The following is a 27,442-nucleotide window of genomic DNA, read 5'->3' as shown; positions in this document are numbered from 1 at the left end:
TACAATGAAAAGGACAATTGGTTATAATGAAAACAAATATTTATACATGTCAATCTATGTATTTAAGTATGGCATCCGTTGGAAACATACCATGCATGCAGAATAATGGTAAAAAGCTGTTTTACACGTTTAAAAACGTGTACAGACCACAAGATCAGTTCACATACACATAATTACTTGGGAAAAACATGTATACGTTTAACTTTTTATCATTTATTTTATTATTTATGGGCACATTTTTAAGTCTGAATGAGATTTAAAGCACATCATTAAGAAGTCATTTCATGAGGGTGGATATATTAGGCTCATGTATCCTCAATTAGAAGTAACTTAATGGCCGCTTTTTCTAGAAATACAATCTTCTCTTCTATGTAAGTCTGAATTCACAGTATCCTATGGAAAGCACTTGTAAAATTAAAAAGATACAAAAACTAAAAAAATCGCATAAATCGTGACTGTTATGAAAAGCTATAGCCATAACAAAATTTCCATAATATCTCTAGGTGTTCAAAGTGCATGCTTTTTGTATCTGGTAATAAAACTGCAATGACCAAATTTGTTTCTTTCCTCAAAACTGAGTTTCATTTGTCTGCTACCACTAGTAATCTCCACTTGCCCCCCTCAAACCTGTTTTCCCTGATGACTACATTCAGGAAAATTTCATCACTAGGATGTGAACTTAAGCTTTCTGAGGCCAACTATAAACAATTATACAACAGCTGAAAGCCCATAAGAATATGAAAGAAGTCTATTGGTTAACAGTGTTAAAAAGCCCATAGATACATAAAAAAAGAAATCATAGAGGGCCCTCATGAAAGCGGGCTAAGAAGCATTAAACAACAACAAAAAAAAAAACTAATGCCACAATATAATTAATAAGTATATGTTGAAAACAATTTTTTCTCTAGGCCTTGGAACTCCATTTGACCTTCTTTAATGGGCCACCATAAGCCAGAATGGTGTTATTTTCATTTTCCAGACTTCTGTGAAATTCTAAGGTTATGTCTAGCCACAAATCTTGTGCTAACAAATGCCATGTGGGGAACTTCAGAATTTAATGTTGAAATGGTAATATTTTTAGAAAATATACTTAAGTGAAAATGGACTGTGTGGTGTGAAATCATTAAAAAAGAAGTGAGATCAGAAGTGAAATGCTGTATAATAAAAGTGTTAAATAATGTCTGATTTTCAGTACAGTCTTTGATCTATGTATTCTAACCTTTTCAGTTAATTGGGAAAAAGGCTACAAAAACTATCCTGTAATAAAATAATGGATTCAGCAGTCCTTGAACAAAGAATGTGTTCTTCTTCCCTCTAGACCACTAGTATTAAATTTAACATCTGGAACAGATAACCTCTCTGTTAATGGAACTGACTACATACACCAAGTATAATAGTTGAGTTACAGGAGTAATAAAATTAATATATCAACTTTAACATTTAGCATTTATTTCATACAGTATAGGCATGGTTAGAAAACACCTGAAAACACTTCAAACTCAAAAAGATACTGAGGATTTTGCAGCACAATTGTATGGCTGTGTGGAACAGGTGCATTTTATGAAACCACATCCTTTAAGATTGTGCAAGCATATTGCTTCAAGTCCTGAGGATAATTTACAGAGCTCAAGCTCAATTTGTATCAAGGTTCCCAAGTGATTTTGGAGCTTGACTGTACAATGTACCAAATATATGCTTCCTCATAAATTAACTGTCTTCTTCTCAAAGGGATGTCTGGATTACTATAATAACTCCAACATGCAGTTTATACTCAGTTTAATAATTGAAATAACATAGCAAGTGAGGTGAAAGAACATTCAACTGTGTGCTGAGTTAACACCATGGTAGTCAAAATAACTCTTTTAAAAATGAGATTTCCTCTTCATTTTCTTCTATATTCTAACAATTCTACCATTGCACAGTTCTGTATTTGGCAACAGAAAACCAATTTTCCTAGTCGAAAGATGAAATAAGTTACTAGGTAAAGCAAGAGTTCTAGTAGACTCAAAGGGAAAATAACCTGGAGAGTAAAGATTTGAATAAGCTCTTTGGTTGAAATTAAACTGAAGTTGTACAGTATTCTTAGCAAATTTAATAGCCACTGAAATTATTTTCATGCCTAAATACAAAAGCAGATGCATGAAGAAACTGTAAAATAAACAAATGGTGATTATTGTTATCAGATCAATGCCATACCATATGTTGGTGTGCTCTCTCTCCTTCCAGGACCACTTGTTCTTCCTTTGTCATACTCATAGCAGTATAAAACTGCATCTTCTTCAACCACATTAAAGCGCTTTCGATATTCCTGGTCAAGGAATGAGTTTGGAGATTCGGATCCTGTATGAACTGGTTTGCCTACAATATGTCTGCCAACATCATCACATGGGAGATTTCCCTTTTCGTCCCTTTAATAAACAAGAAAGTGTTTTTTAATATATTGGAATAAGACTTTGTTTTCTTTTTAAAATGTGAATAGTTCAGTAAAAAATGGGAATATGTCAAGATTTCATATAAGTTGCAAATAGATATTGTCAAAATCAGGATCATACATTGCATATGCACATATATGTATGTCTATGCTAGTTATCTCACACATCTTTGCTTATTTGCTTCCATTACTGTAATGGAACTGAATCTTAACAGTTTCTCTTGAAAAGAATAATTCAAATAAAGGTGAATTGCAGATACTCTTTCTATGTTGATTTCTTTTCAGAAGCTACTAGCAATTTTTGATTTAGGGCAAGGAAATAATGTTTATCTTACTCTTTCATGCTTTCATCTTGCATCAGATAGTTTTAAAACATGGTTAAATGATAAGCACAGACAAATTCAATCTGGTTCCTAACAAATTAACCCCAAAACAAAAATAATCAGGGACCAATGATGTACAGACATTTGACACAGTCCTGCACAAGCCCACTGAGGCCTCAGAGTTGTACAGGTATGTCCATGCAGTGCCAGAAATGGTGTGTGGAACTCATCATGAGCTGTTGTCCTAGGACAGCATTGCATTGCAAGGCACTCCCTTCACCAACCAGATCACTGTTTCCTTCTCACTGTTTCTCTTCCAAACTGCTGGTAGGGTTGAAAATGGCTGCAAAAGGCCTAATCAGAAAATAATTTTTGAGAAGAGAAATGCAAGGGAGGCTGCTAAGAGAGTAGCTGGGGCCTCATGGCCTTGTTGGAGAGCTTCTGCCCCTCTGGACCACTGTGTGAGTGCCAAGCTGACCACCATGCTAACCCATATTTCCCTTGGCTCCCTGAGACTCTGCATGAGGACATAGAAAAGACCCCTCTTGGGACCCAGGCAGACCCACAGGATGACACAGGGCCAGCCTGGCTTGGGAGTGACACCAGAGCAACAGAAATCCCCACCAGCCACTATGCTCTCTTTGCCAGCCTTTCCCAGAGTAGGGATGGTGCTGTCTTAGGGAGTGGGACTGGCACAGCCCCACTAGGGCTGTAAGCTTGTCATGGGAAGACCTGCCTGGTGATGGTGCTGATGCCAGCAGGTAAAATGATGGAGACTGATGCAGAACAGCCAGATGTTAATCCATGCTGCAGCTACCATGAGGAAGGAGCAGGATGCATACATGCGACCTCTATGGGCACCGTCTCCTGTCACCACTCACGGACTGGTACAAAGAGATCTCCATGACAAGGAGGACAGACAGACAGCTCTTCACTGTCAGCGTTAAGGGAAGTGCAGAGCCCCCAGGCAAATAACCTTGACTGTAGTCTACTGGAGATGTGGGATTTAGCTCTCTCCCCACAAAGACACTCAATAGACTTAGCCAGGCACTAATTTATGACCTGTACTTGTCAGTAACTGGCACAAAGAAAAGGTAGGTTCCACTTTCTCATGCCATTTTTGTGTGGTTATGCTGGCAGCTGTAGTGTCTGTGGGTGTAATATCTGTATACTGTATTATCAGTGTAAAAAGGCTTTAGGGTTTTACAATTTACATCAAAGTATCAAATCCCTTACTCTTCCAGAAACAAGAGAAGGGTTTGTGGATGGCTTTTTTTTTTTTTTCTTCATTCCCCCTTGGAACAGCAACAACAAACTGAAAAACAGATATCGAACAGCTGATAATACCCAAAATAAAGATATGCTTAAATACAGTAAATCATGGACTGAAAGAACAGATGACATGCCAAAACAGATCATTCAGAAACTCTGTACGGTATGTGACAGGTTTGTGAAATGAACCGTAGTCCATTAGGATTAAGCTGGCAAAAATAGTTCAAAACTACATATTCTCTCTGTATGATTGCACCTTATATTAATATGTATTACAATATTTAATCAGAATTCATCCAAACTACTGCATTAACCATCATGAGTTAAGACATACTATTAATAAATAGTTAAAATGCGTAATGAAGATCTCAAATAACAAAAGTATTTTTGTGGCAGTAAACATGATCAATAGCAGTATAAAAGCACTAATTTTTTTTAGGACAGTACAGTTCCAGTTTGAAGAGTGACAGGTCTTGACTATATAACTACTTTGTTCAAAGAGAAATCAAAGACTGTGTTTTGGTTTGGGTTGCTTTCTGCATATATATATATATATATATATATATATAAAATATATATATTTATTTAATATTTAATATTTTATATATATATATAAAATTTCCTCAGAAATAAAAGCAGACCAGGCAGCAGACAAAGCAAGGATGAAGGAGGAACACAGGACTCAGCTTATGGCTTTATGGAAGGCGTATGGCATCATCTAAATCATGAAGTGGAAAGTCACCTTTTTGCCCTGGAAAGTTTTTTGTATCTCTGAAGAGCAAGAATTTATCAAAGAATCACAACTTCTCCTCCCCACTAGGCAATTTAATTTACTATCTACCTAACTCTTGGATAGCCCCCAGGAAAGTCTTGTCATCATCAGGTCATACACATCTTATTAACTGGCTAGCAGTTACTGATATGAGAGCCTAAGAAAAAATCAGAACTTCAGGTACAGGAAACTGTACAAGAAAGGTACAAGAAAGGACACACTGCTCTTACAACTTTTGCAAGAAAATTAACTAAAAGAAAAGCAAGAAGTAATTTCAAAATACATTGACTGGACATCCTGTATATGGAAATTATCCCACATTTGAGAAAACAGGGAATTGAACCTGTCTTTCTAAAGGCTACTGACTGTTTTTTGGACAAGACACCTTTTCAGGTTATTGTGGGTGTGATTCAGCATACCTACTGTTAACAACCAGTTTCCCTGTAAAATGAAATACTAGCAGCCTAACCCTGCAGGGCATACCAATGATCATATAGGAATAGAATGGCCAGTTATTTTACAGGTATTTTTGACAATGAATATTACCCTAAATTATTATTTTATTTTATTTTATTTTATTTTATTTTATTTTATTTTATTTTATTTTATTTTATTTTATTTTATTTTATTTTATTTTATTTTTTACCTGGGAACATAAGGTTCTGATGGAGGAGGGGGTATGTAGAGATCCTGGAGGGCAGAGCTGTCTCTTTTTGTAGGTGTGCTGATAGTGCTGGATGGTGTAGCAACACTGCTTGTAGGACTTCTGGGAATAAGAGGCTGGTACAAAACAGAGAGAGGAAAATCATGATTATTCTTAAATACTATCTACTTTTAGTTGAAAAAGCTACAAACATTCTACATTTCATAAAGTTGAAGAAATAGTTAACATTTCTAATATTTTGTGTGATTTTAAACTGGCTGAAAAAAAAACACACAACACTTAAGGAGATACAACTATGAATGGACATGTATTGTGCTTATAAAATTGTCTCTGATAACATCTTTCTCTTTTCCCCCTTGCAAAGCAAAAGTATTGCCAATGCCCATAAAAACAGTAATCAGTAGAGCCACTGGTGAAATCTTTATGAGTAAATAACATACAGAATCCAATGAATTCCTTAATTAAACTAACATTATAAAGAAAAAGTCTAGTGTTTACACTAAAAGCTACATAAGTAGGCATTAAATTGAATGTCATCTTCCCCCATCTGCTCTACAGTTTAAGGAGTAACTGTAAGAGCTTCAATTTATGTCTGCAGATGCTGTAAATTCAGGTACTGCATACTTGGAGTACACATGCTATGAGACAGAATAAATTGTAGATTATTATTATTATTCACTCCCCTGGGAATACTTCCTCACAAAGTAACGTTTACTCACAGGTGAATAAATTGTACCCTTCTCATAGAATGATCATGCATTCTAGCTGTTATTCCCATCCAAAAATGATCCTTCATCTTAATCACATCTTTATCTCTCTTTCAAATTAAATATGTGTTTTTCTTCTTTAACTTAACTACCTTGGCTAGCTAAAAAAATGACCAACCATTTGAAGACATTATTAAATCACTGCAGGACTATAAATTATAGCAAGATTTGCTAATAGTCTCTATATAGATGCAGATGCAGGAAAATGAAATGAGAAGCAAACTTAGATTGCTCTAGTGTGGTTAATAATATGTTGGTCTTATGCTTCTTGGCTTGTCTGATAGATAAACAGAAAACTAGCAAAACAGCAATTAACAATATCTCCATACACCATCTAAAATCTGGATCTAATATTCAAGAAATACTGAGTTTTGCTTTGAAAGAGTTCTTTCCTCTCTGTCTTGTTGGAAGTGAACTCCTTGGAAAAAAAAGGTTTGGGGAAGACATACTGTGCAACACGCCTATAATTTCTGAACTAAGTAACTACTGGAGGACACATATTTCACATTGTATTTATGGCAGAGAAGCTCTGAATACTAACTAAATAGGTGTGGAGAAAGATCCTTCTGCCCGTACTCTTAAAAATACTTTATGACAGACCTGTGGGCATTCCTGTGCAAAAACAAACAACAACAACAACAAAACCCACAGTTCTCATCTTCTAGATTTTAATCTTGACACCCTAGTAGTATACCTACACAGCAAAAAAAAAAAAAAAAAAAAAAAAAAAAACCAAAAAAAAAAAACAGAGTTCAAGAACAGGAACTTCTTTTCAAAGTGTTGGCCTTCCACAAGCTCATGATGAGCCCTTCTAAATTTATGCTTCTCACACAAAGTCCCCACCATTGCATTACTTTCTTTCAATCTGTATCTTAAGAACACATCCCACCTAGGACACCTCAGGCATCCTTTAATCAATTACTGCTGTATTTTAGGAACAGAGCTGTGTTAGATGTTAGTCATCTCAAACATGATAAACTGTAGGCTCAACATTTTCTTGTTAAAACTTTTCAAGTCCACCTTTACAACTACTGCTATAAACTGAAACAAATTCATTCTTTTTGAATGTAGAAATCCATCACCTGTAAACAATGATACTGCTAAATTATTTTCTTGCTCATTAGGGTTAACATTCTGTAACCAGGCCAATGAAAGACAGCTATTACTTACAGGAAGAGAGGGAGAAACACACACACACACACAAAGCCAGACAGGTAAAAGACATTACAACCACTAAAAAACAAGCAGAAGACTGTAGTCTGAAAAAGTAAGACTAAAGTTGGTAGCAAAACTGAGGGAAGAAAAACAAAACAAACAGAAATAACTCAAAGAAAACTCTTTCAGAGGAACACAATCCTTATCTTTTAAATTTTCATCTGTGACACCGTAGCCGCAGATGTTCTTGAAACACTTACTAAAGCAATGCTGTTTTTCCTTTGTGATACCTTGCATTTTTATTACAAGTGCACTTTGCAGCTTGCTGAGTGGCTTGTAGAATTAATTTTCCTTCTAAGCCAAAAGAATTTTGTGACCTAGACCATGTTTACACTTGTTAAGCCCAAGCTGTTGCTCACGGCTCATACTTGCAGGAACACTGAGAGGAATATAAGCTGGGCAGACGGATTTCTCTTCTCCACTTTGAGGAGGAAGACAGCCCTTTACTTTACCTGAATGAATAGGCTGATAAGAGGAAATGGGGCCCTAAGGGCCATGGCAATCAAAATTTTATGTTTTCTGTCACATAACGAAAATCGTGCCCAAGCATAACCGTGATCTGGGCTTACAATGAGTTGTTGAGCCCACACTAATCCTGACTAGGGGTTGAACAGCTACAGGACACAGGTAAAGAATTTCCCAGCCTGGAATACCCAGGCTTAACTATTTAAATACTAATGATATGGGCTTAATTTCTAGAAAATGATTTTTCTGAAGTCTGAGGATTCTACCAGGTAACTTTGTGAGGCCCTGAGAATAGACAGCCAGGAGGTTGTTTCCTGAATAGACAACAAGGAGGTTAGCTTTTCCTTCAGAGGAGTCTGCTGGGAGACTGTGGAAATCAGTGGATTTTGCGTGTCTTTGAGAAATGCAAACTTTGGTTTATATTTGTTTTTTTTTTTTTTTTTTTTTTTATATTTGGCTAGGTGAGGTGGTTAAAACACTAGGTGCCACAAGAAGAAATGACCTTCAGTCTACTAGAGAAATACACAAGTTATCCAGTTAACACAGAGCTCTGGAAGTAAAATGTTTCCCTCAGACTGTTCCCATGTTGAATAACAGAGCATTTTCAGAGGTGAGAATCACAGTGTAACTGGTAGAAGTCCAAATGACTGTGGTATCTCACAGGATGGCAATGCAGGTAATATTCCCAGCACACTGGGAGCTCCCAAAGGGAGCTGTAATACAATCTCATACAAGAGGAAGCACAATCCTTTGGGACTGTCCCAAAATATACTAGGATGTCTCATGTCTTTAGTATACCTGGGTCACATTGCCAGACTCAACTCTTTGGCTTATTTGTACAAAAGCAGAAAAGCTGCATAACTGGAACAAAAGTTTCAAATTTATAAATATATAAATTTATATATGTATCAAATTTATAAATATAAATTTATATATTTATAAATTTTGTGGTATAAATATATCACTGCTATTTTTGATAGTTATCACCACTTCATCTGATGAATCAGCGAGTTCTTTTAAAAGAACTGCAACATGGTTAAAGCATTCAAATGAGCTGTCCTGTTAGTGAGGCATGGAGAGAGCACTGCAGTAACTACCACCTTGTGCTATAGGAGTTTGACTTTCATTTTGTAAGGAATCAAAGTCTTCAGGCTCTCCTTGTTGGAAAGAGAGCCTTCAGAATATGACCTGCAGGCAAGGTGCACCCTCAAGGCATTTTGCATTGCAATTTAGAGACTTCTCAACCATTCAGTTCAAGTCAATCTGTGCTTCTGCAAGTAAATCTGATAACGTTCATACTACAGGCCATTCGGTGGACCATATTATACCATGCAGGTACATTGAACAGAAAATTACATGGAACTCCAATTCAGGTATTCCTGATCTAGATGCCTTGGAGATCAGCGTTATCACCAAGTTAATTCTCTTCCAAGGACTAGAACTTTCTTCTGCTGCAGTCCCTTTTAGTAGGCTGTCATAGGCAATTGGGAATGCTGAAACTGAATACAAAGTTTTCAGGTCCAGAGATTTAAATACTTATCCCATGGGAATAGTCTGACAAAGAAAGTTTAGAAGTTATATATTAAAACAGGAATAGCCTCGAAAATATCTCACATAAAGCTCTGCATCAATGTTAACACACAATGTCAGTCACAAAATTCATGTTTCAATACATTTGGAAGTACTGTTTCTCAAATGACCTGGGTGCACCATCCTCCTTCAGAATCATTAGTGTTTAGGGACCCTTTTCTAAATTGTCAGTTGACCAGACAAGAGATAACTGGCTTTACTCACAGCAGCCTCAGGTTCTCCAGGAGAAGAAGTTCCTATAGGTACTCATTGCCAATCCTGAAGAAACTGAGATTGTGCTCCCAGTAAATCGGCTTCCCGATAAGCAATTAATATAATTAATAATTATGTACCATCTGAAGTTTTGTTTAATGTTTTTAAAAGCTCTGTGAACCTTTAAATAGCTCCCTTGGCAGTTGCAATATATAGTTTGAGAAACATTACTCCAGACAAAGGCATACGATTTTTAAAAATATAAGAAAAAACAATACATGATTTTAACTGGTAATATCTTTACACAGTATTTGCATCAATAAACATTTTTAACTCTTTACTAAACATATTTTACTGTTAATATATTTTCATATCGAACCAAGATTATCACAATTTATTGAGCAAAATGTTTTCAATAAAATAAACCTTTTATAAGATGAACCATGACATGAAGTTATGACGTACTATAACTATTTCAGACACTGTAGGAAAACCCAGTCAGAATTCATTTTAACAATGCTGCAAAAAATGCCCATTTCCCATGTAGTTAAAAGACAAATAATCAACTGAAGAACCAAGTTAGTATTTTATTCAAATGCAATGATTAAAAAGTGTAAGGTCATTAATTCTAATCATAAATTATGAAGACAGAATATAACATTGTCTCTAGATGAATGAAGGAGGCAATATAGTCAAGTAAAGAAAAATAACAATATAAATAATAGTATTTTCTGTAAAACCAAGGACTCTGCTGTTATTGTTGCTGTTTTGTCTGAAAAGTTGAATGTAGCATAGTGGAGATATGATGAATATCTAATCTAAAATAAAGTCTGTTTAAAAAAAAACAACACAAACAAACAAAAAAAAAAAAAAACAAAAAAAACTACAGATACCGAGGTCTTGGTGATTTTAACAGTAAAATTTAATCACATAAAAAACAGTACAGTGAACTATTTTAAATATACAAAATATTACATTTAAATAAGCTTGGTGAAGAATGTGAAGTATGTAGAGGGGTCAGAAGGCTTTTTCCAAGTCAAGACACAAGATGTGGCTAGCAGGTGGACTTGCCCCAAACCATACTATTAGTAATAGCCTTTTCACTGATACCAGAAGGGCTGTCTAAATTAGTTGAAGCTTGGCAACATGTTGCTCTACCATTCCTTTTCTGTATGTTAAATGCACTGGATGAAGAGTCTTCACACTGTAGTCAGTTTCTTTTTGACTAATTAACAAAGCATTTTCCAGAAACAAAGGAGGACTTTTCAGCTAGTTTCTTGCTAACATGATGATAGTGACTTAGTTAAGGTTTCCTATGCTCCAAGAATCTTCTTTAGCAAAATTTCCACCCTGGTTCAAACTGCACTTTAGGGAGCTTTTGTTTGAAACCTCCCCAAAGTAACATAAAATGGCAAGGAGAAACAAAACAGACAAAATAGAGTAGATTATGTTTATTTCTATTAGGTTTTGAACCACCAGTTGATTGCTTTGAGGACAGACAAAAAATAGGAGAGTTCTAAGATAATTAAATCACTTCTATGTCAAGTGAGGAAAAAAGAGATTAATCATATTTGTTTTGTTCAACATGTTCAGTTACAACATTGCAATCTGAAATATCATTCTAAGCTTTCACACAATGGATCAGAGTATCAGAGGAAGTAACTGAAAGGCAAATATACTAAGATTCCTCTTGCAGGCATAACATCTTAATATTTGTGACACAATACCATATTAATGAATACCTTCAACTGCAAAGGGAAGCAAAAAAAACCCTAAGGCCATAGCTGCTTAATTCAAATTTTATAAAAGCAATAACAAAAAACTCAGGCTGAAAATCCTTTGACTTCACAAATTCCAAATTGATATAATTCCAGAATGTATTAAGGGAGGACTTTGATTATCTGCAAGAAGTTGGATACTGGTGGATATTAAAACAGACAAGCATCAAGTGACTGAAAACAAAACAAAACAAACAAACAAAAAAATCCAAAGCACTTTTAATTGGGACACAAGAGGGGGGAAAATAGATGTTTTTCTTTCAGTACAGATTGACCTTACACCTGGAATTAATGCAATTAATTATAAATACAAAGTCATTATGTAATGGTGCACAAATATATATATAAAGTATAGCCATAGTTAATTTTATTATTTTCCTCTACATCAAGCCATTGGATATCAGTTTCGGGACTGCTACACAGGATGCATGGGAGACATAGTTCAATGACCAGGGTACCATGTAAAAGTCACACACTGAATTGATTGATAGCACCTGCCTACTGCCTGAACTGGAAGACTTACCTAGCATTATCCCAACCTATAGGTATACTTACTGTTTTTCCATGAAGCCTAGTTTTTCATGTAGCTGCAAATGCCAAACTTTTGTTTTTAAATAGAATTATCAACAAAACAAGCAGAATGCATTTTATCAGTGCCTCAACACTACTCACTTTGAGCTAATTTTTTTTTTTCAGTTAAAACATCCCAAAGTAAATCTCAATGTAAATTACTCTCTTATTTTAATAACTGAAATATTTACCTTCTGAATTTCCTGCAACAGCTATTAAAAATCCTCATTGATATCATCCATTTGCCAGCCTCCTTACATTAGGGTAAACTTCCACTTTCCCACCTCATTCATTGCAATTTGTGACACCATGTTTTTCCTTAGTTCACACCATTTGCAGAACCAAAGAAAAAAACATCAGCCAGTTTGCAGATCCTGATTCACATTTTATTAGAACTTCATCCCTATATCTTATTCCAAAGTCTTTTGAGGCTTTTGCTCATATCTTGTAGTTTAACAGAATTATTACTGAGTCATAATATCTTCATAGCTTGTGTCTGTTGAATAATACGTATGTTTCAATTAACTTAGCTCTGGGATGACAGCACAGTTATAACATTCTTAGTTATTTCATGATATCCTGATACAGAAAAACATTGTATTGTAATTTCCCTTACTTCCAAAGGTGATGGAAGTACTGCGTTTCCTTTACGTTTTTTCTTATTTACTATCACTTTACCCCATTCTCTCTCACTAACTCCCATGATCCTATTACAGAAAAGCACTTTTATGTGAATTTGGAACAAAAAGTTTTTCAGAGGTGTTTTTATTAAATTTTTTTTCCCCAGAAAATGTGAAGAAAAAAAAAAAGCACATTCTGTCTTTTATAATGGATAAATACTGGAATATAGAAAGAAATGGAACAACTAAAAAATAAACATTATCTCATATTTTGATAGCTATAAAATTACACTCTGCTTTTGCTGCTTTTTATTTATCAAATGTACAGCACCATTTTCACATTTAGTCTGCATTTCAACTTTAACACCAGTGGACTTTAACATCTGTTCACCACTGATCTGCATAAATTAACAACAGAAATCTCCACATTATGCAGCCTCAGAAGTTTGTCTTTATGTCATCTTGAAGGGTTTTTTGTCACTCAGTCTATTTAGGAAAATTGTTGCTTCTCACAATTTGTGACATCACAAATTATAACAGATGCGCATATGTGCACTGCACCCAAGTGCTGAATGAGGTTCTGGCCTTTTCTGGATGTTATGATTGATAAAAATCAGAACAATATCATCATGATACTGGAATTATATCTCTCATGTTTAACAATGTCTCTATTTGTACTCACATTACTCACATTAGTCTATCATAGAAACGTATTTTCTATGCTATCAGGAAAAAAATAAACAAAAGTGTTACCACTCCACCCAAACCTGTAATATTACAGAAAACCTCTAAATACTGTCAGATCAATCTCATTTTACAGACATAATTTATATTCAAGCTAGATGTCCACACTTGCTTTATCACCAAATGGAGAGAAAGAGGCATACATATAGTTCATTTCACCTCTACTTAAGGTCAATCAGTCTAAAATAGGTCAAGATGTATGAAATCATAAATGTTCTGTATGACCATTGGTCAAAGGTAAAAATGACAAACCCGAATGTAGATATACACACAGCAGATATATAAAGTCATATGAATTGCACTCCTTAGTATCTGTATTGAACTAAGGATGCTGATATGTAAATCAGAGTGAAATAGAACATGCTAAAAGACAACTGGATTTTTGTTTCTGGAACTGAGTGTGGAGTTTCAAACATCCACACATTTTCTTCTCATGACTGCATTCTCTGTAACAGGACCACAGATATCCTCACTTTCTTACTGGACTTCATTTTAGACAGTGGAAATGGGTTTCTATCCCATTTCTTCCCACTCTTTCCCACCCTCTTAAATTTATCACTTATTTGCTATAATCTACATCAATGGACTGTCTCAGAAACTTCTCTTGTGCATTCTCCAGTTGAATTATTCTAGTGACAAATGATAAAGTGAAACAAAAAGGAATATTTAGGGGAATGAACCCAACTCACCAAAGGAATAAAAAACTCACACAAAAAGGATTTAGAGTGAAAGCATTTGTCCCCGTTTAAAACAATGAAGCATATATATGCATTTCTAATTTGTACTTATATTTTCACTAAAGCTATGATAAAAGCACAGCATTCAAGTATGGACATTTATGCACTCTTATCATGCACACAGATTTGAAATTTTATGTTCAGACACTAATACGATATTTTTGGTTGAAGGTTTATGTCGCATCTATTGTCAGTAATTTGTATCTGAAAGACCAAGATACCTCAGTCATTTAGGAACTTACTCAGATTGAAAGACAATGAGGCATTTAACCATTATAACATATTTTTATATATAAAAATATATATAGTTGAAAGAGATTCTTCAAGTTGTTAATACTTTTTATGAACCTGTTAATATTTTAAATGGAAAAGACCACAGCCATTAGCAGTAGCATTTCTACATCTCATTTTCCTTTTGCACGAACTATGCAAGTATTTTCTCTCTCAAATGTAGTTAATTTTAAATTAGACTTTTTATTGTGGTAATAAAAATGTACTGAAGAATGCACTCATTATGCAAAGAAAATAGAATTCTAAACATTATTCTATCTGAACTGAATAAAAAAAATAAAAGTATTTTTCAGTTCCATCTGTTGGTTACACGCTTTCATCAGTCTGGAGATAACTTTTATTTTCCAGAGTAATCCATCACACTGACATTTTGTCCTGGAGTGAAATATGAAAGCTTTAATGAAACCATTCAAACCATTACAGGCATCCTAAAATTAAAGATCCAGCTGGACATCCTGTACTACACCTTCTTATGTGCAATGGTTCAATCTCAAGTAAAACTTCAACACAGATACAACTTTATTTACATGAGCAAATATTGATTGTCACATGTTTTGTGGATTAAAATCACAGTATAAATTTTCCTATAGTGCCATGATCAAAATGAGAACTAAAGATCTTTTCCTCCTCTCTTTCTTTGAGCTTATACTGCGTGGAGAGCTTAATAAGAAGTCAAACTAAAATTTATAACTTTCTTAGGTATACATGGTTAGAAAAGTTCTTTGGGGCTACTATTTTTGCTTTGCAAAACATTGTGCTGATTACTTCCTAACTTTGAAAATTTCTAGTAACAGGTTTAACTTCAGTTGATCCTATGAGAACAAACTACAGAGAAATCATTTCAGAAACAATTTTTCAAAGCATACAAGAGTAAATCCATATGCTGCTGAGATGAAGCACAATAAAGCATCACTGAGATAATTTATAGGTAAAATGATGGTGTATGACTTATGATTAAGCTTCATTACCTGCAGAGCAAGGGGCTTCCATCTCATATTTTTCAGTAAAGCTGGTGCTGAGGTAAGCATGCTCTGAGGTCGCTTTTTCAAAGTTAAGATAACACCACTCGGATCCTCTCGTAGTGCATTCACCAAATTTTTCAACTGCCACCCCACCTGGTAACCAGTAAAATCATTACAATAAAATTGAGGTACAGTATTCAAAATGTAATGTTCCCTTTTTAAACATGATTAGTAAAATAACACAATAGGAGTGTATATATATTTTAAAGGAGATTAACTCTAGAAATGGCAAAAATAAATTACTGCATAAAAATCATGTCAACTAAAATAATTACTATAATGCATTAAGATGGATATGTATCACTTCAGGTTTTAGAATTAATAAACTATTGTTACTCCACTGTAAATACACAGTAAAACTTCAAAGTGGTTTAAAATAACCTCTGTTACATAGACCTTAGAGACTACAAGGTTAAAAAGCCCTGGCTCCTACCTCTATTGTTCAATTCAAAACTGAGCACTTTATACTCCATGGTTACTATATAAAATCCACTAACCACATGTACTCATACTACTTCTATTCCTAGCAGCTTATGCAAGCACAAAGATGCTCAAGACAATCTTCTACACTTCACTATAAAAATAAAACCAGAATCACAAGGCATTTTTAAAATAGTATTTCTTTCATGATGATTTCAAAAACCAAAAGACAGCAAATTAATGACAGAAATAGTCTCTCCACTACTTGAGTATTAGCCCAAAGTAAAATTTCCTAATTGAATTATAGCATTTTGAAATATTCTAAAATTAGCAACTTGACTAATGTGGAAAGTAAGTCTTTGTTTCCAAGCAGAAACTAAAACTTTCTGAATCATTCAGTTTGTGTTTTTAAACAAAAGTACTTAAAATCTTAAAACAGTACAACTAATGAAAATGGTTTATGTCTAAATAAAGACTGATTTTTGGCATCTTGAAATTATTTAATATATTGTATCCCTGCATTTTTAAGTTTGGCACCTACACTGGCAAGAAACAATCACATATCCCTTGAAAGTGTTGGCCTGCATACTTAGAAAATTATTATTTCAGTAAACTTGACAACTTTTCTACCTTTCTCTTTCCCCCTAATTAACAAGCATGTTTTCCTGTTGTTTAAAGGATCACAGTTGCAAATATTTTCCTTCTTTCACAATTTATACAAGAAAAGCATTAAAAAGAAAATTATCAAATTGAGATGTGAAAGTTTTTGAAAGAACTTCCAGAAGCATGAAATTGTGACGTCATTGTCAAAAGGTTACTCTATGTCATGTCCCTATATTTGAAAATAATCAAATAAGCAATATGAACAAACAAAACGCAGATGTTCCCTATTAGTAGCATGGCATTATATGAAACAAGTATATATTTGTTACCTATTTTTTAACAAGGTACTCACACATAGGTTGATGCTACTTACTTTTTACCTTTTTCACTGTTGCATCAAAACTCACTTTGCTTAACATCACTGATTTTAATAGCTGATACTCTCCATATAACCATGCCACATTAGCCAACAACAATGCTTACATCAACAATCCTGTACACAGACATGGTTTCAACTTCACCACTCTTCCTCATCTACTGTAAACCTACCTGTCCTTTCTACCAAAGCAAACTTGATTATATCAAGGATGTACTTCTACAGTAATATTATTGTAAACAAAGAAAGAGGATGTTGACAATGGTTATCTTTACTGAATATTTTCCAGCTTCCACAGAAGATTTCCCAACATGCTCATATTCTTATTTTCAGTCCCATGTATTATGAGTATGTCCGTTATACTTTGAATAAAATGAAATATGAACACAGTCAACTTAAGCTTCATACCCACATCCTCCTGAAGTCTCCATTATCTTCCAACAGTATCAAAACCAAGTCTCTGTAAGTACAAGCTTTAAGTCTTAACATCACAATTTTATAAAAAAACATACCATGCTATTCACAATACTGCTTTCCTACTCAAAGAGACTTCCACCACTATAAGAAACATTCCCCATAGTTCCATAATGTTACCTTAGGCATACATAGGTTTTCAACTGCTCTGTGTTACTGTAAAGAAGGATGCCTACAGTTCATGTAAGGTATCTCTCCATGTAAGCTACTGTACACTAATTGTCTAATGTAATAACTGAAGACAAACTTATGGAAAGGAATCTTTCTACTAAATAATGGAGCACATGGAGCTTGGAGGAGAACATGATGTTGCCCTGGCTACAGAGTCAGGCTGCAAGGCTCTTGCCATTTAAGTTGGTAGGATGCTGCATGGAAAAGTTGTGCTTTAAAGCATCTGTTTATCACTGAAATAGGCAGAGTGATATAAATAAAATTGGTTTCTCTTGGTTACACTAGCAGCTTTGAAATTATTTTAAATACACATTCATACTTTGCAGAGATAAACTGAATTGTGTATTTCAACTATGCCTTACACTGCAATAAATGGAAGATTATCTAGTCTCATTATGAGAGTTAGGGGGATTAAAGAAAAAAATTGCAGTGCATGTATCTGGAACTGAAAATGATTTTCCAGAAATCTGCTTTAGAGATATGTAATCTAAATTTCTGCTAAGTATTATCTGAATTTATTCTCTCTAGCCTCTTCTTCAGAATCTTCCCCTTTCTCATTATCATCACAGTTGTCTACTGTCAACTTCTATCCATCAAGATTTTTGGCAGAGCTTTTGAAGTCTCTGCCATATCAATTGTTCCATGCACTGCAAACACAGACAGTAATAAGAAAGTTTCCTTACTGGTTTTGAAGTTGAAAAGTAAGACAACTACTTTAAAAATCTACTTTACATGCATTAAACCAACCCAAGCAATTAAGTTTTAAATCAGTACACAATACTGGCCAGGTACCCATTTTTAAGGGCCAAGAAAGTCCCTGCTGCTTGCTTTAAAATAAATTGATTTTGTTAAACCAGGTGCCATTAACCAGCTCTGATCAGGAGAAGTCTCTGTAGTGGCAGAGCCTAAACCCAGCTTTTTGCCAGCTTTGTGGTTTTGCTACACAGAGCCTAAGTATCCCCCAAGCTGCCAGAACAGCTCAGCTCTCAGTGCAGGGTTTTGGAAAGGAAAGAGGAGAAGGAATATGGACTCAAGGAACAGCAAGGGAAAATAAGCACGCAAAGATGGGGGAACTAGGAGAAGAAGGAGAGGAATGAGCACTGTGGGGGGACCTGAGAGCAGGTGACCTGGGGTGGTGGTGGGGTTGTGCTGAGCAGTTCCTGACAAGAAGATTACAGAACCTGTGATGGAGGAGTCTGCTACCAAGATAAAGGAAGGATAAAAAGCGTAGTTCATGCCCATGCCACCAGAAGATCGATACACCTAGGCCAGAATAACACCACCACTGGGGGAAGGTAGGAGATGGGACACCAGCCTTCCAAAGGGAAGCAAGCTTGCAGGTAGAGTATCTTCAACATCAGCATTAGGCCACCTCCAAATTTCTCATCTCATCCCAGCACCACATGACCAGAGGCTCACCAGTGAGCTCCAGAGACATTTGGGGCCACCCAGGTTACTTCAGTGGGACAAGATGGGCACGTAGGAGACCTGTACCACTGCTCTCTACTCTGACGCATCCTCCTCATCTCCCTTACCTCTCTCCACAACCTTCCACCTGTTTTATCTGAACCTTAGGATATCTCCTCACCCATTACCCCTACTAATAGAAACTTTTAGCAGAAGGGTGCTGTTACAGAGGTCTGCTCCTTGAACAATTGGCTGGGAAAAGAAGATGCCTTTGAACAAGATGAGACATATTTTAAAATACCCCAACTTTCCTTTGGCTTGCAGCAAGTACATGTGGATAATAATACTACAACAGCCTGACATAGAACTTTTATTCTGAATTCCTATCCTAAGTTGCCAAGAATATTAACATATAAATGTTAAAAAGTTACTCCTAAAGTATCCTAAAGTAATTATTATTTTTTTTTTTCTCCAGGTGAATCTATCACTCCCTTTTATGACAATCTTGGAAAACTGTAGCCATCTACTCTATTTCTGCCTGACAGACAGAAGAAAGCATGACCAAGCATTGCTTGGTTTTATTTATTTATTAGCCACACCCATGGCAGTATTCCCAAATTCCATGGTTCATTCCTGATTTCTACGAGCACTAATATATGTTATGAGCAACAAAAGAACTCAGTTAAATATTAACATGCAGGCATCTCAAATACAATTGGATGGACTCAAATCAAGTATTTTTAGGATGCTATAAGATGCCTTACTAAATAACCTACAGTCTGAGAAATCCAGTGCAGATTTCTCAATGAAATTACAGAGCAGCATCAGCATTTAAAAGCAGTATACAAGTATAATACACAACAAAACTATATCATCTAAGGGGTGGAGTTATGGTCAAATGATAAATAGAACAGAGTCCATACCTTTATATGCCACTTTAATATGCCACTTTTAGAGGCATATTCCTGTTCAAAGGGTCACCAGAGTCCCATGAAAGTTAACGATGGACTTTCTGTTTCTATGAAAACTGTTTCCCCCCACAATTATGGTAAAACGCTAATATCTTTGGTAAAAGTACAAATATCTTTGCACTCTTGAAGGAAAAGTAATATTTTTCTGCTTAATATAAACTGTAAAGCAGTCAGCTATTTTCTTGCTAAATAAATATGCAAAATCCACTCTAGTATTTAATTTTAAAAAGTTACTGAAACAGGGAGATAATCAAACTTATTATTCTTTCAGTGTTGCTTGTTGTAAGTGGATTGCAGCCAGAGCTCTTTGACTTATCAACCATTAAAATATTCATGCTTTTAATCATTTTTTGAGCTAATAAAAATAGAATTTCTATGAGGAACGCATAATCACCTTAAGAAATGGTTGTTATTTTTTAAGGAATTCCCTGTCACATATCTTGCATTTTATAAATAAAAATCTGAACATAAAAACAACAACAAAAAATCACACAACAAAAAACACTGCACTTCAAATCACTGTCTATCAAACCTAGCCTGCTGTTAAGCAAGTCAGAAAAATGACAATAAATTATCTGGTATCTTGCTGTTAAATTAACAGATTGATTTTCGTGAACACTGGCCAGAAGTGAGGATGGTCAGCTGGCAGCCCCGTGAAACAAATATGTTAGTAGCAAGCATCTCCTCCCCTTCTCCCAGCTGTGGATGCCTGAAAAGGTTATAAAATAATGGAAGGCCATAGGTCTTCCACTTCCAGAAAACACGGGGTGAGGAGACCACAGAAGGCTGTTTACAGTGTGGACTACCACAGAGATGAAAGCTGTATCTGTCTGCGGTAAGAGAAACAGGGTCAGGAGAGCAGCAGATGCCTTTCAGGGATTAATCCAGTTTCTTAGGCTAGCATAGTAATGAACATCCATGCTTATGTAACAGTTTTCTCCCAGAGAGGAGAGATTCATAATATTGTGATTGCATTTACTGTAATAGTAATTAAGGAGCATCTCTGCTATATTATTATTTGAATATATATATATCTTTTATCCATTGTTACGAAAATTAGTTCTGTGCATTCTTAGATTGCTATTGGTCACACCACACTGTGTCATTGTCCAAAGTCACAACAACTGAGTTTGTATATAAATTACCTTAAAGAAAATCACATCTTTTACTTGAGAAGATCCTGAAGTTTCATTAAAACTTCTTCTTGCTATCACTAAACTATGAAATAAGTCATTGTCCTGGTTTTGGCTGGGATAGAGTTAATTTTCTTCCTAGTAGCTGGTATGGTGCTGTGTTTGGGATGAGAATAATGTTGATAACACAGTTTTCATTGTTGCAGAGCACTGCTTATGCTAAGCCAAGGATTTTTGCAGCTTCTCACAGTGCCATGCCAATGAGGAGGCTGGGAGGGGACAGACCCAGGACAGCTGACCCAGACTGGCCAAAGGGGTATCCCCATACCGTATGGCATCGTGCTGAGCAATTAATATGGGGTGTTGACTGGGAAGCGGGGGGGAGGTGCTGCTTGGGAATGGGATGGGAATTGGCCAGTAGATGGTGAGCAATTGCATTGTGCATCACTTGTTTTGTATACTTTATTACTACTTCTATTTTTGTAATTCCTTCTTTTCTGTCCTAATAAACTGTCTTTATTTCAACCCACAAGTTTTTACTTTTTTTTTTCTTCCCACAACCAAATCTGAGAACTAGAAAGAGAAGTCATCACCTCTCATTAAGCTGCTCTAATCACATTTCTCATTCAGAAAACATATCTGATGCACAGCATAGCTTCTGACTGATTTTATTATCTTGATCTTTTAAAGTATTTGTTAATCTCAGCTCCACTGTAATTCAACAAACTTCACAAATTCTAGTAACATGACTATAGAGCACCACTGTTATGGAGACAAACAAGTGTTTTACTCACAGGGGAACTGCAACTTGAATTATCAAGGAACACAAAAACAGTTTGGTATCGAAGCTTGGACATTTATATAATAATGCTTACCTTTCAGTTCAAAATTACCTCACTGTTTTGCTTTTGAGCCATTGCTAACAGCATCCTAGAACAAAATAAATGAGGATATTTGTCGGGAATAGCAAAGACCCCAACTTTATGAGTTTGAATATGATGTATTTTACAGATGTAAGGTCAATGACTAGGTATGATTTTTGAGGAAAAAGGGGCTCATTTCATTGTTTCAGGGTATGACTCTATAAATTGGGGCAGATTTCAGTTGGCTCAGTTTTAGCGTCTCTCTGAAGTCTGAAGCACCCACCCTCACTTGGATACATGGGCTACACCCTGGAGTAATGGCCGTAAGGCACCTCTCTCTTCAACCAGCAGTATGGACAACCAGTAGCGACAGATGGGTACTGGCAATTCAGAGTGTTTTCATCCCATCTTCCACCCACTTGGGTAATGTTGATCTTGGCATTATTTAACCTTGGGGGGATAAATGTGGTCTTTGAAACACTAGAGGATTGTCTCAAGCATCAAGCATCATGTACACAGTGACAGGTTAAAGGCCTTCCCCATAGGTGAGGGAGCACTGTGTTGATGGGAATACATGGGTAAGAAGCCCAGTCATGCAAGTGGCAAGAAACTATCAGTGCCATTCCTTGGGAGCAGGGAAATGGTTCTGGTTCCAGTTCCCGATGACCACTTTTGTGCAATATAAGTGCTACACACATACTGCAGGGAACAGGGTCTGAAATCTAGCCTGTGATCTACAGGCCCTACCTCTCTTCAGCAAGGGCACAGACATTAAACTATTACAAATAAAGATTCTGCCACCAGAATCCTCACTTGGCCTCATTTCCAGATGCTTCCAGGGAATGTGTGGAGAGCCCAGGTGTCTAACTCCATTTCAGATGGTCTCCTTGTGAGAGACAGGCCATCACACCCTGAGAAGAGACATCCATGGTAGCCACAGGTGAGGGCTAAAGAAATTTTAAGGCTGAGAAGGGAAGTGTTAATAAATGTCTACGCACGTGCATACGGTTGGTGGTATGAGCTGAAGGAAGGATTTAGGCAGACTGGACCACACCCCACTTTCTCATACATTAAGCTGAAGTAGGGATGTTGGTGGTCTCACCCCTCATGGAGGGGAGAGTTAAGTTCTCTTTCTTGTGGCATATGGAAGGTGCTCCTCAAGATAGGGTATATCCTATACTATACATATATACACACACACACACATATATATACATATATATATATATACACACATATATATATATATAGTATAGGATATATATATATACCCACCACAGCTAAGCTACGTCTCCCTTATGGTAACTTGTTCATGCTGCTTTATGTTTACATCTCATAATGGGAATTTCAGATATGTGCGTATGCATTACATGTTCAGATATGTGCGTATGCATTACATGTTCTCATATTTAAACTACCCTAATGGTTGTCCTGGAATTAAAATAAGAAATGCATATAAACATACATGCCTACACACACAAATATTTTTTCAGATTAAATATACATTATCACAACTTAATAATTTAGGATGATTACTGAGTCACTATCATTATCACAACTTAATAATTTAGGATGACCACTGAGTCACTAACTCCAAAAGTCCTTGGCCCCCATTCTTTTTAATGTAAAAATAAAGTCCCTAAGATCCTCAGATAAGTAGTGCTTGAAACAGATGTTTCTTGAAATGAATTCATATAATGGAAATAAACATGTTTATGAAGAAATTGTAATTAAAAAGAAGTTAATTTTTAAAGGTTACTAACAATCAAGCAAAATGAAAAAAAGTATTTAAATGATGCTGAAAAATCATGTAGCATTATTTAGCTAAACTAAAGGAAGGAGGGAAGGACAGGGAGGAGGAGTTAAAAGAAAAAGTTAGAACAGAGCAGCAATTATTTAGCCATGAGAGTTCTTCATGTGTTTTTTTTTTACATTTTACTGCTATTAAAATAATCAGTCATAGACAAAGTGCAGTGTTCAAGTCATTGAGGTGTTCTAAGCCAGTACTGACTTTTTTTCTTAAAATTTTTCATATTCAGAGTACATCAATTGAAATCAGACACAGGATTTCTCCACTTTAATTTCCCCTTCCTCATGACAGCCTTAACTTGCTTTTCTTACTTAGACATCCACTTTTAGAACAATCACCATCTCAGCACTTTCTCACAATCACCTCCCAACTTCATCAGAATAAGATAATGAATAATGCAATGGAAGATTGGGCTGGAACCTGAAAATCAGCTGTGTAACTTACACAGATGCTACTTGCACAGAGGTATTCCCTAATGCATACTTGGTGCAGGCTGTGCACAGCTGTAGTATCAGCCAAGTAAACTGTACAACTTTGAAGACATGTCTCCGTATCCTTCATTTGCTTTTCTACAGTGTACTTCAATTTTCAGCAATCGTAATTAAAATGAAGATTATCAGCAGCAGAATAATCCCTACCCTTCTTTCCAAATTCACGTACCAGAAGCTATACTAACAGTAAACCTTTTAATTTGTTCTAATGGGACAGAAAGTGTAGTATAATCTGTGTTCTGTTTTATAGGCATCAACATAGCTATCACAGGAAAATCTGATTGTACATATCTGCTACCTGGACATAAAACCTATGCTGTTATCATACATTTCACACACCAGAGACTAAGAAATTTTGGAAGAATTATTTTAACTGCAGAATTTATGTTATTTTCACTATTGAGAACATACCGTTTACATTGTAGTTTAAATCTCCTGGAAATATAACTTGTAGCAACATTAGAAGAAGGGGTTTTTGTTTGTTTGTTGTTTTTTAAATATAAATACTATTAGTGTCATATGGGGGAAAAAAGCAAAACATAAAACAACAGTACTAAATGAAATAATTAAAATGCATATTCCTCCAGTAAGTTATGTACTGAAAGATGAATTTAGCAATTAGAACACAAGAATACTCTACAGAATACCACACCCATTCTTATTAGATATACCCTTACTGGTATGGTCATAAAGATAGCTTACACAAAAAGACTTGACTTCACTATAGACTCAATAAATTGGTTATCATCAGTGGTGAAACTCTGAAGGCCTACCAAAAGCATCTACAGAAAAAGTCAACTGCTATTGCAGCAGAATTCTTACTACAGTTACACTGTTTGTAAAACAGACATTGGTGCTTTCAAAGTCATCTCGGGTGCATATTCCCGAATTGTAGTCAGTGCCATACAGGTCAATCTGTGCTATCAACTAAAAAAGAACATTTTTTTTTCCCCACAGAAAAATAATGGAAAAAAAATCAATAGTCTGCTGAATGGCTATTTGTACTTGTTCATCTAATCACCTGAGTAAATTACCAGGTCCCATTGATAATACAGTCCATTCTGGGGTACAACCAGGACAGAAAGAAAGCTATGTTTTCAAGTGAGCTCTGGGATACAGCAAATGGCTACAGTTGTCCATGACTGCAATTCATCTGGCAGAAAAAACTTCTACAAACACCATGCATTGGCACTGAACCATGCCCCAGTCCTCTGTGAGGACAGGCATCTCTCTTTGCACCAATTTCTTCTATTACTTCCTCAAAAACCTCCTCCAGTAATCCAAGTAATTTCAGCTTCTTGCAGCTGGAATGCTGCACAGCTAAATCAAAAGCATCCTGGTTCCATAGCTGATGCCTAACATGTCCAGCATACATTCTTCATGTGTTGTGACTACATGGCAGAGGGTACTGACCAGGTACTCTGGAGCATGGATCAAAGAGCACACAGAGTGGGATGTTGGTGCCCAGGTCACAGGATCAAACTTGTCACTCACAAAGCCTGAAGCAGTAAGGAGCAATTTCCACAATGCTTAAGACTAACTCTGCCGGTGTTCCCTTTCCATTTCAGGGCACAGGTTTAATGCTTTCAGCTAAGCTAGGCAGTTTGACTTTTAAGTAAGGCAGAAGTGCTCACATAGTTCAGCTTTGTTATCATCCAGGAGACAGGTAGCTGCTGAAAGGCAGCAGAGTGTGGCTTTCTGCTGCAACTGAACTAATTGCACTGGCTGGTGGCACAGGTGTGCAGTTAAGCATGAAAATTTCATGTGGAAAGAACAAAGGGAAATTATTTAAAGTTTGGCATAAACATGAAGCAGTGTGGGCTGGCCAAGCTTACAGTGCTCTGTCTAACAGATGTGACTGTGACTTGTTTGTTAGCTGATTTGTCATGCAAGAGTCAGAAGTGCAAGTGGATGCCCACAGTGACACAGCACACTGCTTATATAAAAATGAACCTGCACTCAAAGTAGTATGCACTCAAAGTGTCTCAGACATTAGCTTTGAACAAGCCCCAGGGATAAATTGAAGACGGATTTGCTGGACATCCAGCATTTGTGCTACTGAACTTACAGGAAAGCCCTCACTGCTCCAATCCACCAATTTCAAAACAAGCATGGGGAAGTTCTGAAAGCAGAGATGCTTTATTCATGGAGCTGCTGCCAATCACCTGCACCAATTTTATTTTCCCAAATATCTAATTCATTTGAAAATTTGTTTGCTGAAAACTAAAATGAAATCTATCTACACACACACACACACACACACACACACACACACACTTTCCTAACTCCTTAAAAGATTTTCACTCCTACCTCCTCTTCAGAATACCTGAGCATCCTTCTTTTCTCCCTGGAGAGTATTTCTTGGAAAGCCAACATAATTCATCTGCATTTGTCAAATTTGTCAAGTTGTTTCTCTTTCTCACTTACACTCATGTAAAAACATTTGCACTCACAATGAGAAAATAAAAGATCGTCTTCCCTCATACATTCCACTTCTTCAATATCATACGTCTTGGAGATATGGGACAAACTAAAACATTTGTGTGTATTTGCATATCTATGTTTAAAAAATAAAGAAACAAACACAAAAACTATGTAAAAAAAAAGACATCATAAATAACATCACATAATCTGGTATAAATTCTATATTAAAGTGAACTGCAAATTTGCAAAACAGATTTTTCTATTTGAGAGGAATGTGACAATTTAGTTCCTTTATCAGTATTATGCAATAGTTATGGAGAATGTGAAGTATGAATAAAGAATTGAACTGAAATTTTGAGAGAGAATTTGGAGGACATACTACATTTGCCAAAGTCACAGTATGGTCCTCATATCCTGACAAACCATAGAGAGCCTAGGACAGGGCCCTGCAGAGAACTAGATTACTTCCATGAAGACTGTCATTGACATATTTAAGTGTACTTAAAAGGCTTTTAGCTGTAAATCCCACCTACCCTTAAAATCAAGTATTCCTGTTAACATTTAATAAATCACTATAAACAGTGGAAGCTTGAGGATTTGGAAAGGATTAAAATCATGATCCAGTAGATATTATTCTAGCTCATCTTCCTTAAAAGCACATAGCTTTTAAGAACAACAGAAGGGAGCTGAAGACAAGGCATATTTTTTTTGAACTTTTATAATTTTTTACTTTTTTCACTTTTAGATATAGTTTTATTCAAAACCAATCAAATAAGGCCTTAAATGAAATATCCATATTCAGAAAAATCCATCCCAGATCTTAGCAAAACAATGTAGAAAACCAGA

The 27,442-nt window shown here is 35.8% G+C and overlaps 1 protein-coding gene across 10 annotated transcripts in view; it reads right to left on the bottom strand.

Moving 5' to 3' along the window:
* The window catches only part of CNKSR2 (connector enhancer of kinase suppressor of Ras 2), a 220,445-nt gene that overhangs the window by 83,042 nt on the left and 109,961 nt on the right, over positions 1-27,442 (bottom strand). For 7 of the 10 annotated variants that reach the window (XM_084507139.1, XM_084507136.1, XM_084507138.1 and 4 more), the window contains 3 exons: positions 15,400-15,546; positions 5,445-5,578; positions 2,197-2,408 (listed from right to left, as the gene is read on the bottom strand). In XM_084507139.1, the coding sequence (XP_084363265.1) occupies positions 2,197-2,408; positions 5,445-5,578; positions 15,400-15,546 (493 nt within the window). The remainder of the gene's footprint in view (positions 1-2,196; positions 2,409-5,444; positions 5,579-15,399; positions 15,547-27,442) is intronic. The other 3 variants (XM_084507141.1, XM_084507140.1, XM_084507142.1) reach the window with 1 other exon arrangement.

Source organism: Aythya ferina (genome assembly GCF_964211825.1).
Source record: "Aythya ferina genome assembly, chromosome: 1".
NCBI classification, from domain to species: Eukaryota; Metazoa; Chordata; class Aves; order Anseriformes; family Anatidae; genus Aythya; species Aythya ferina.
The sequence above is the reverse complement of the archived record's forward strand: the minus strand, read 5'-3'. Positions and strand labels throughout refer to the sequence as shown.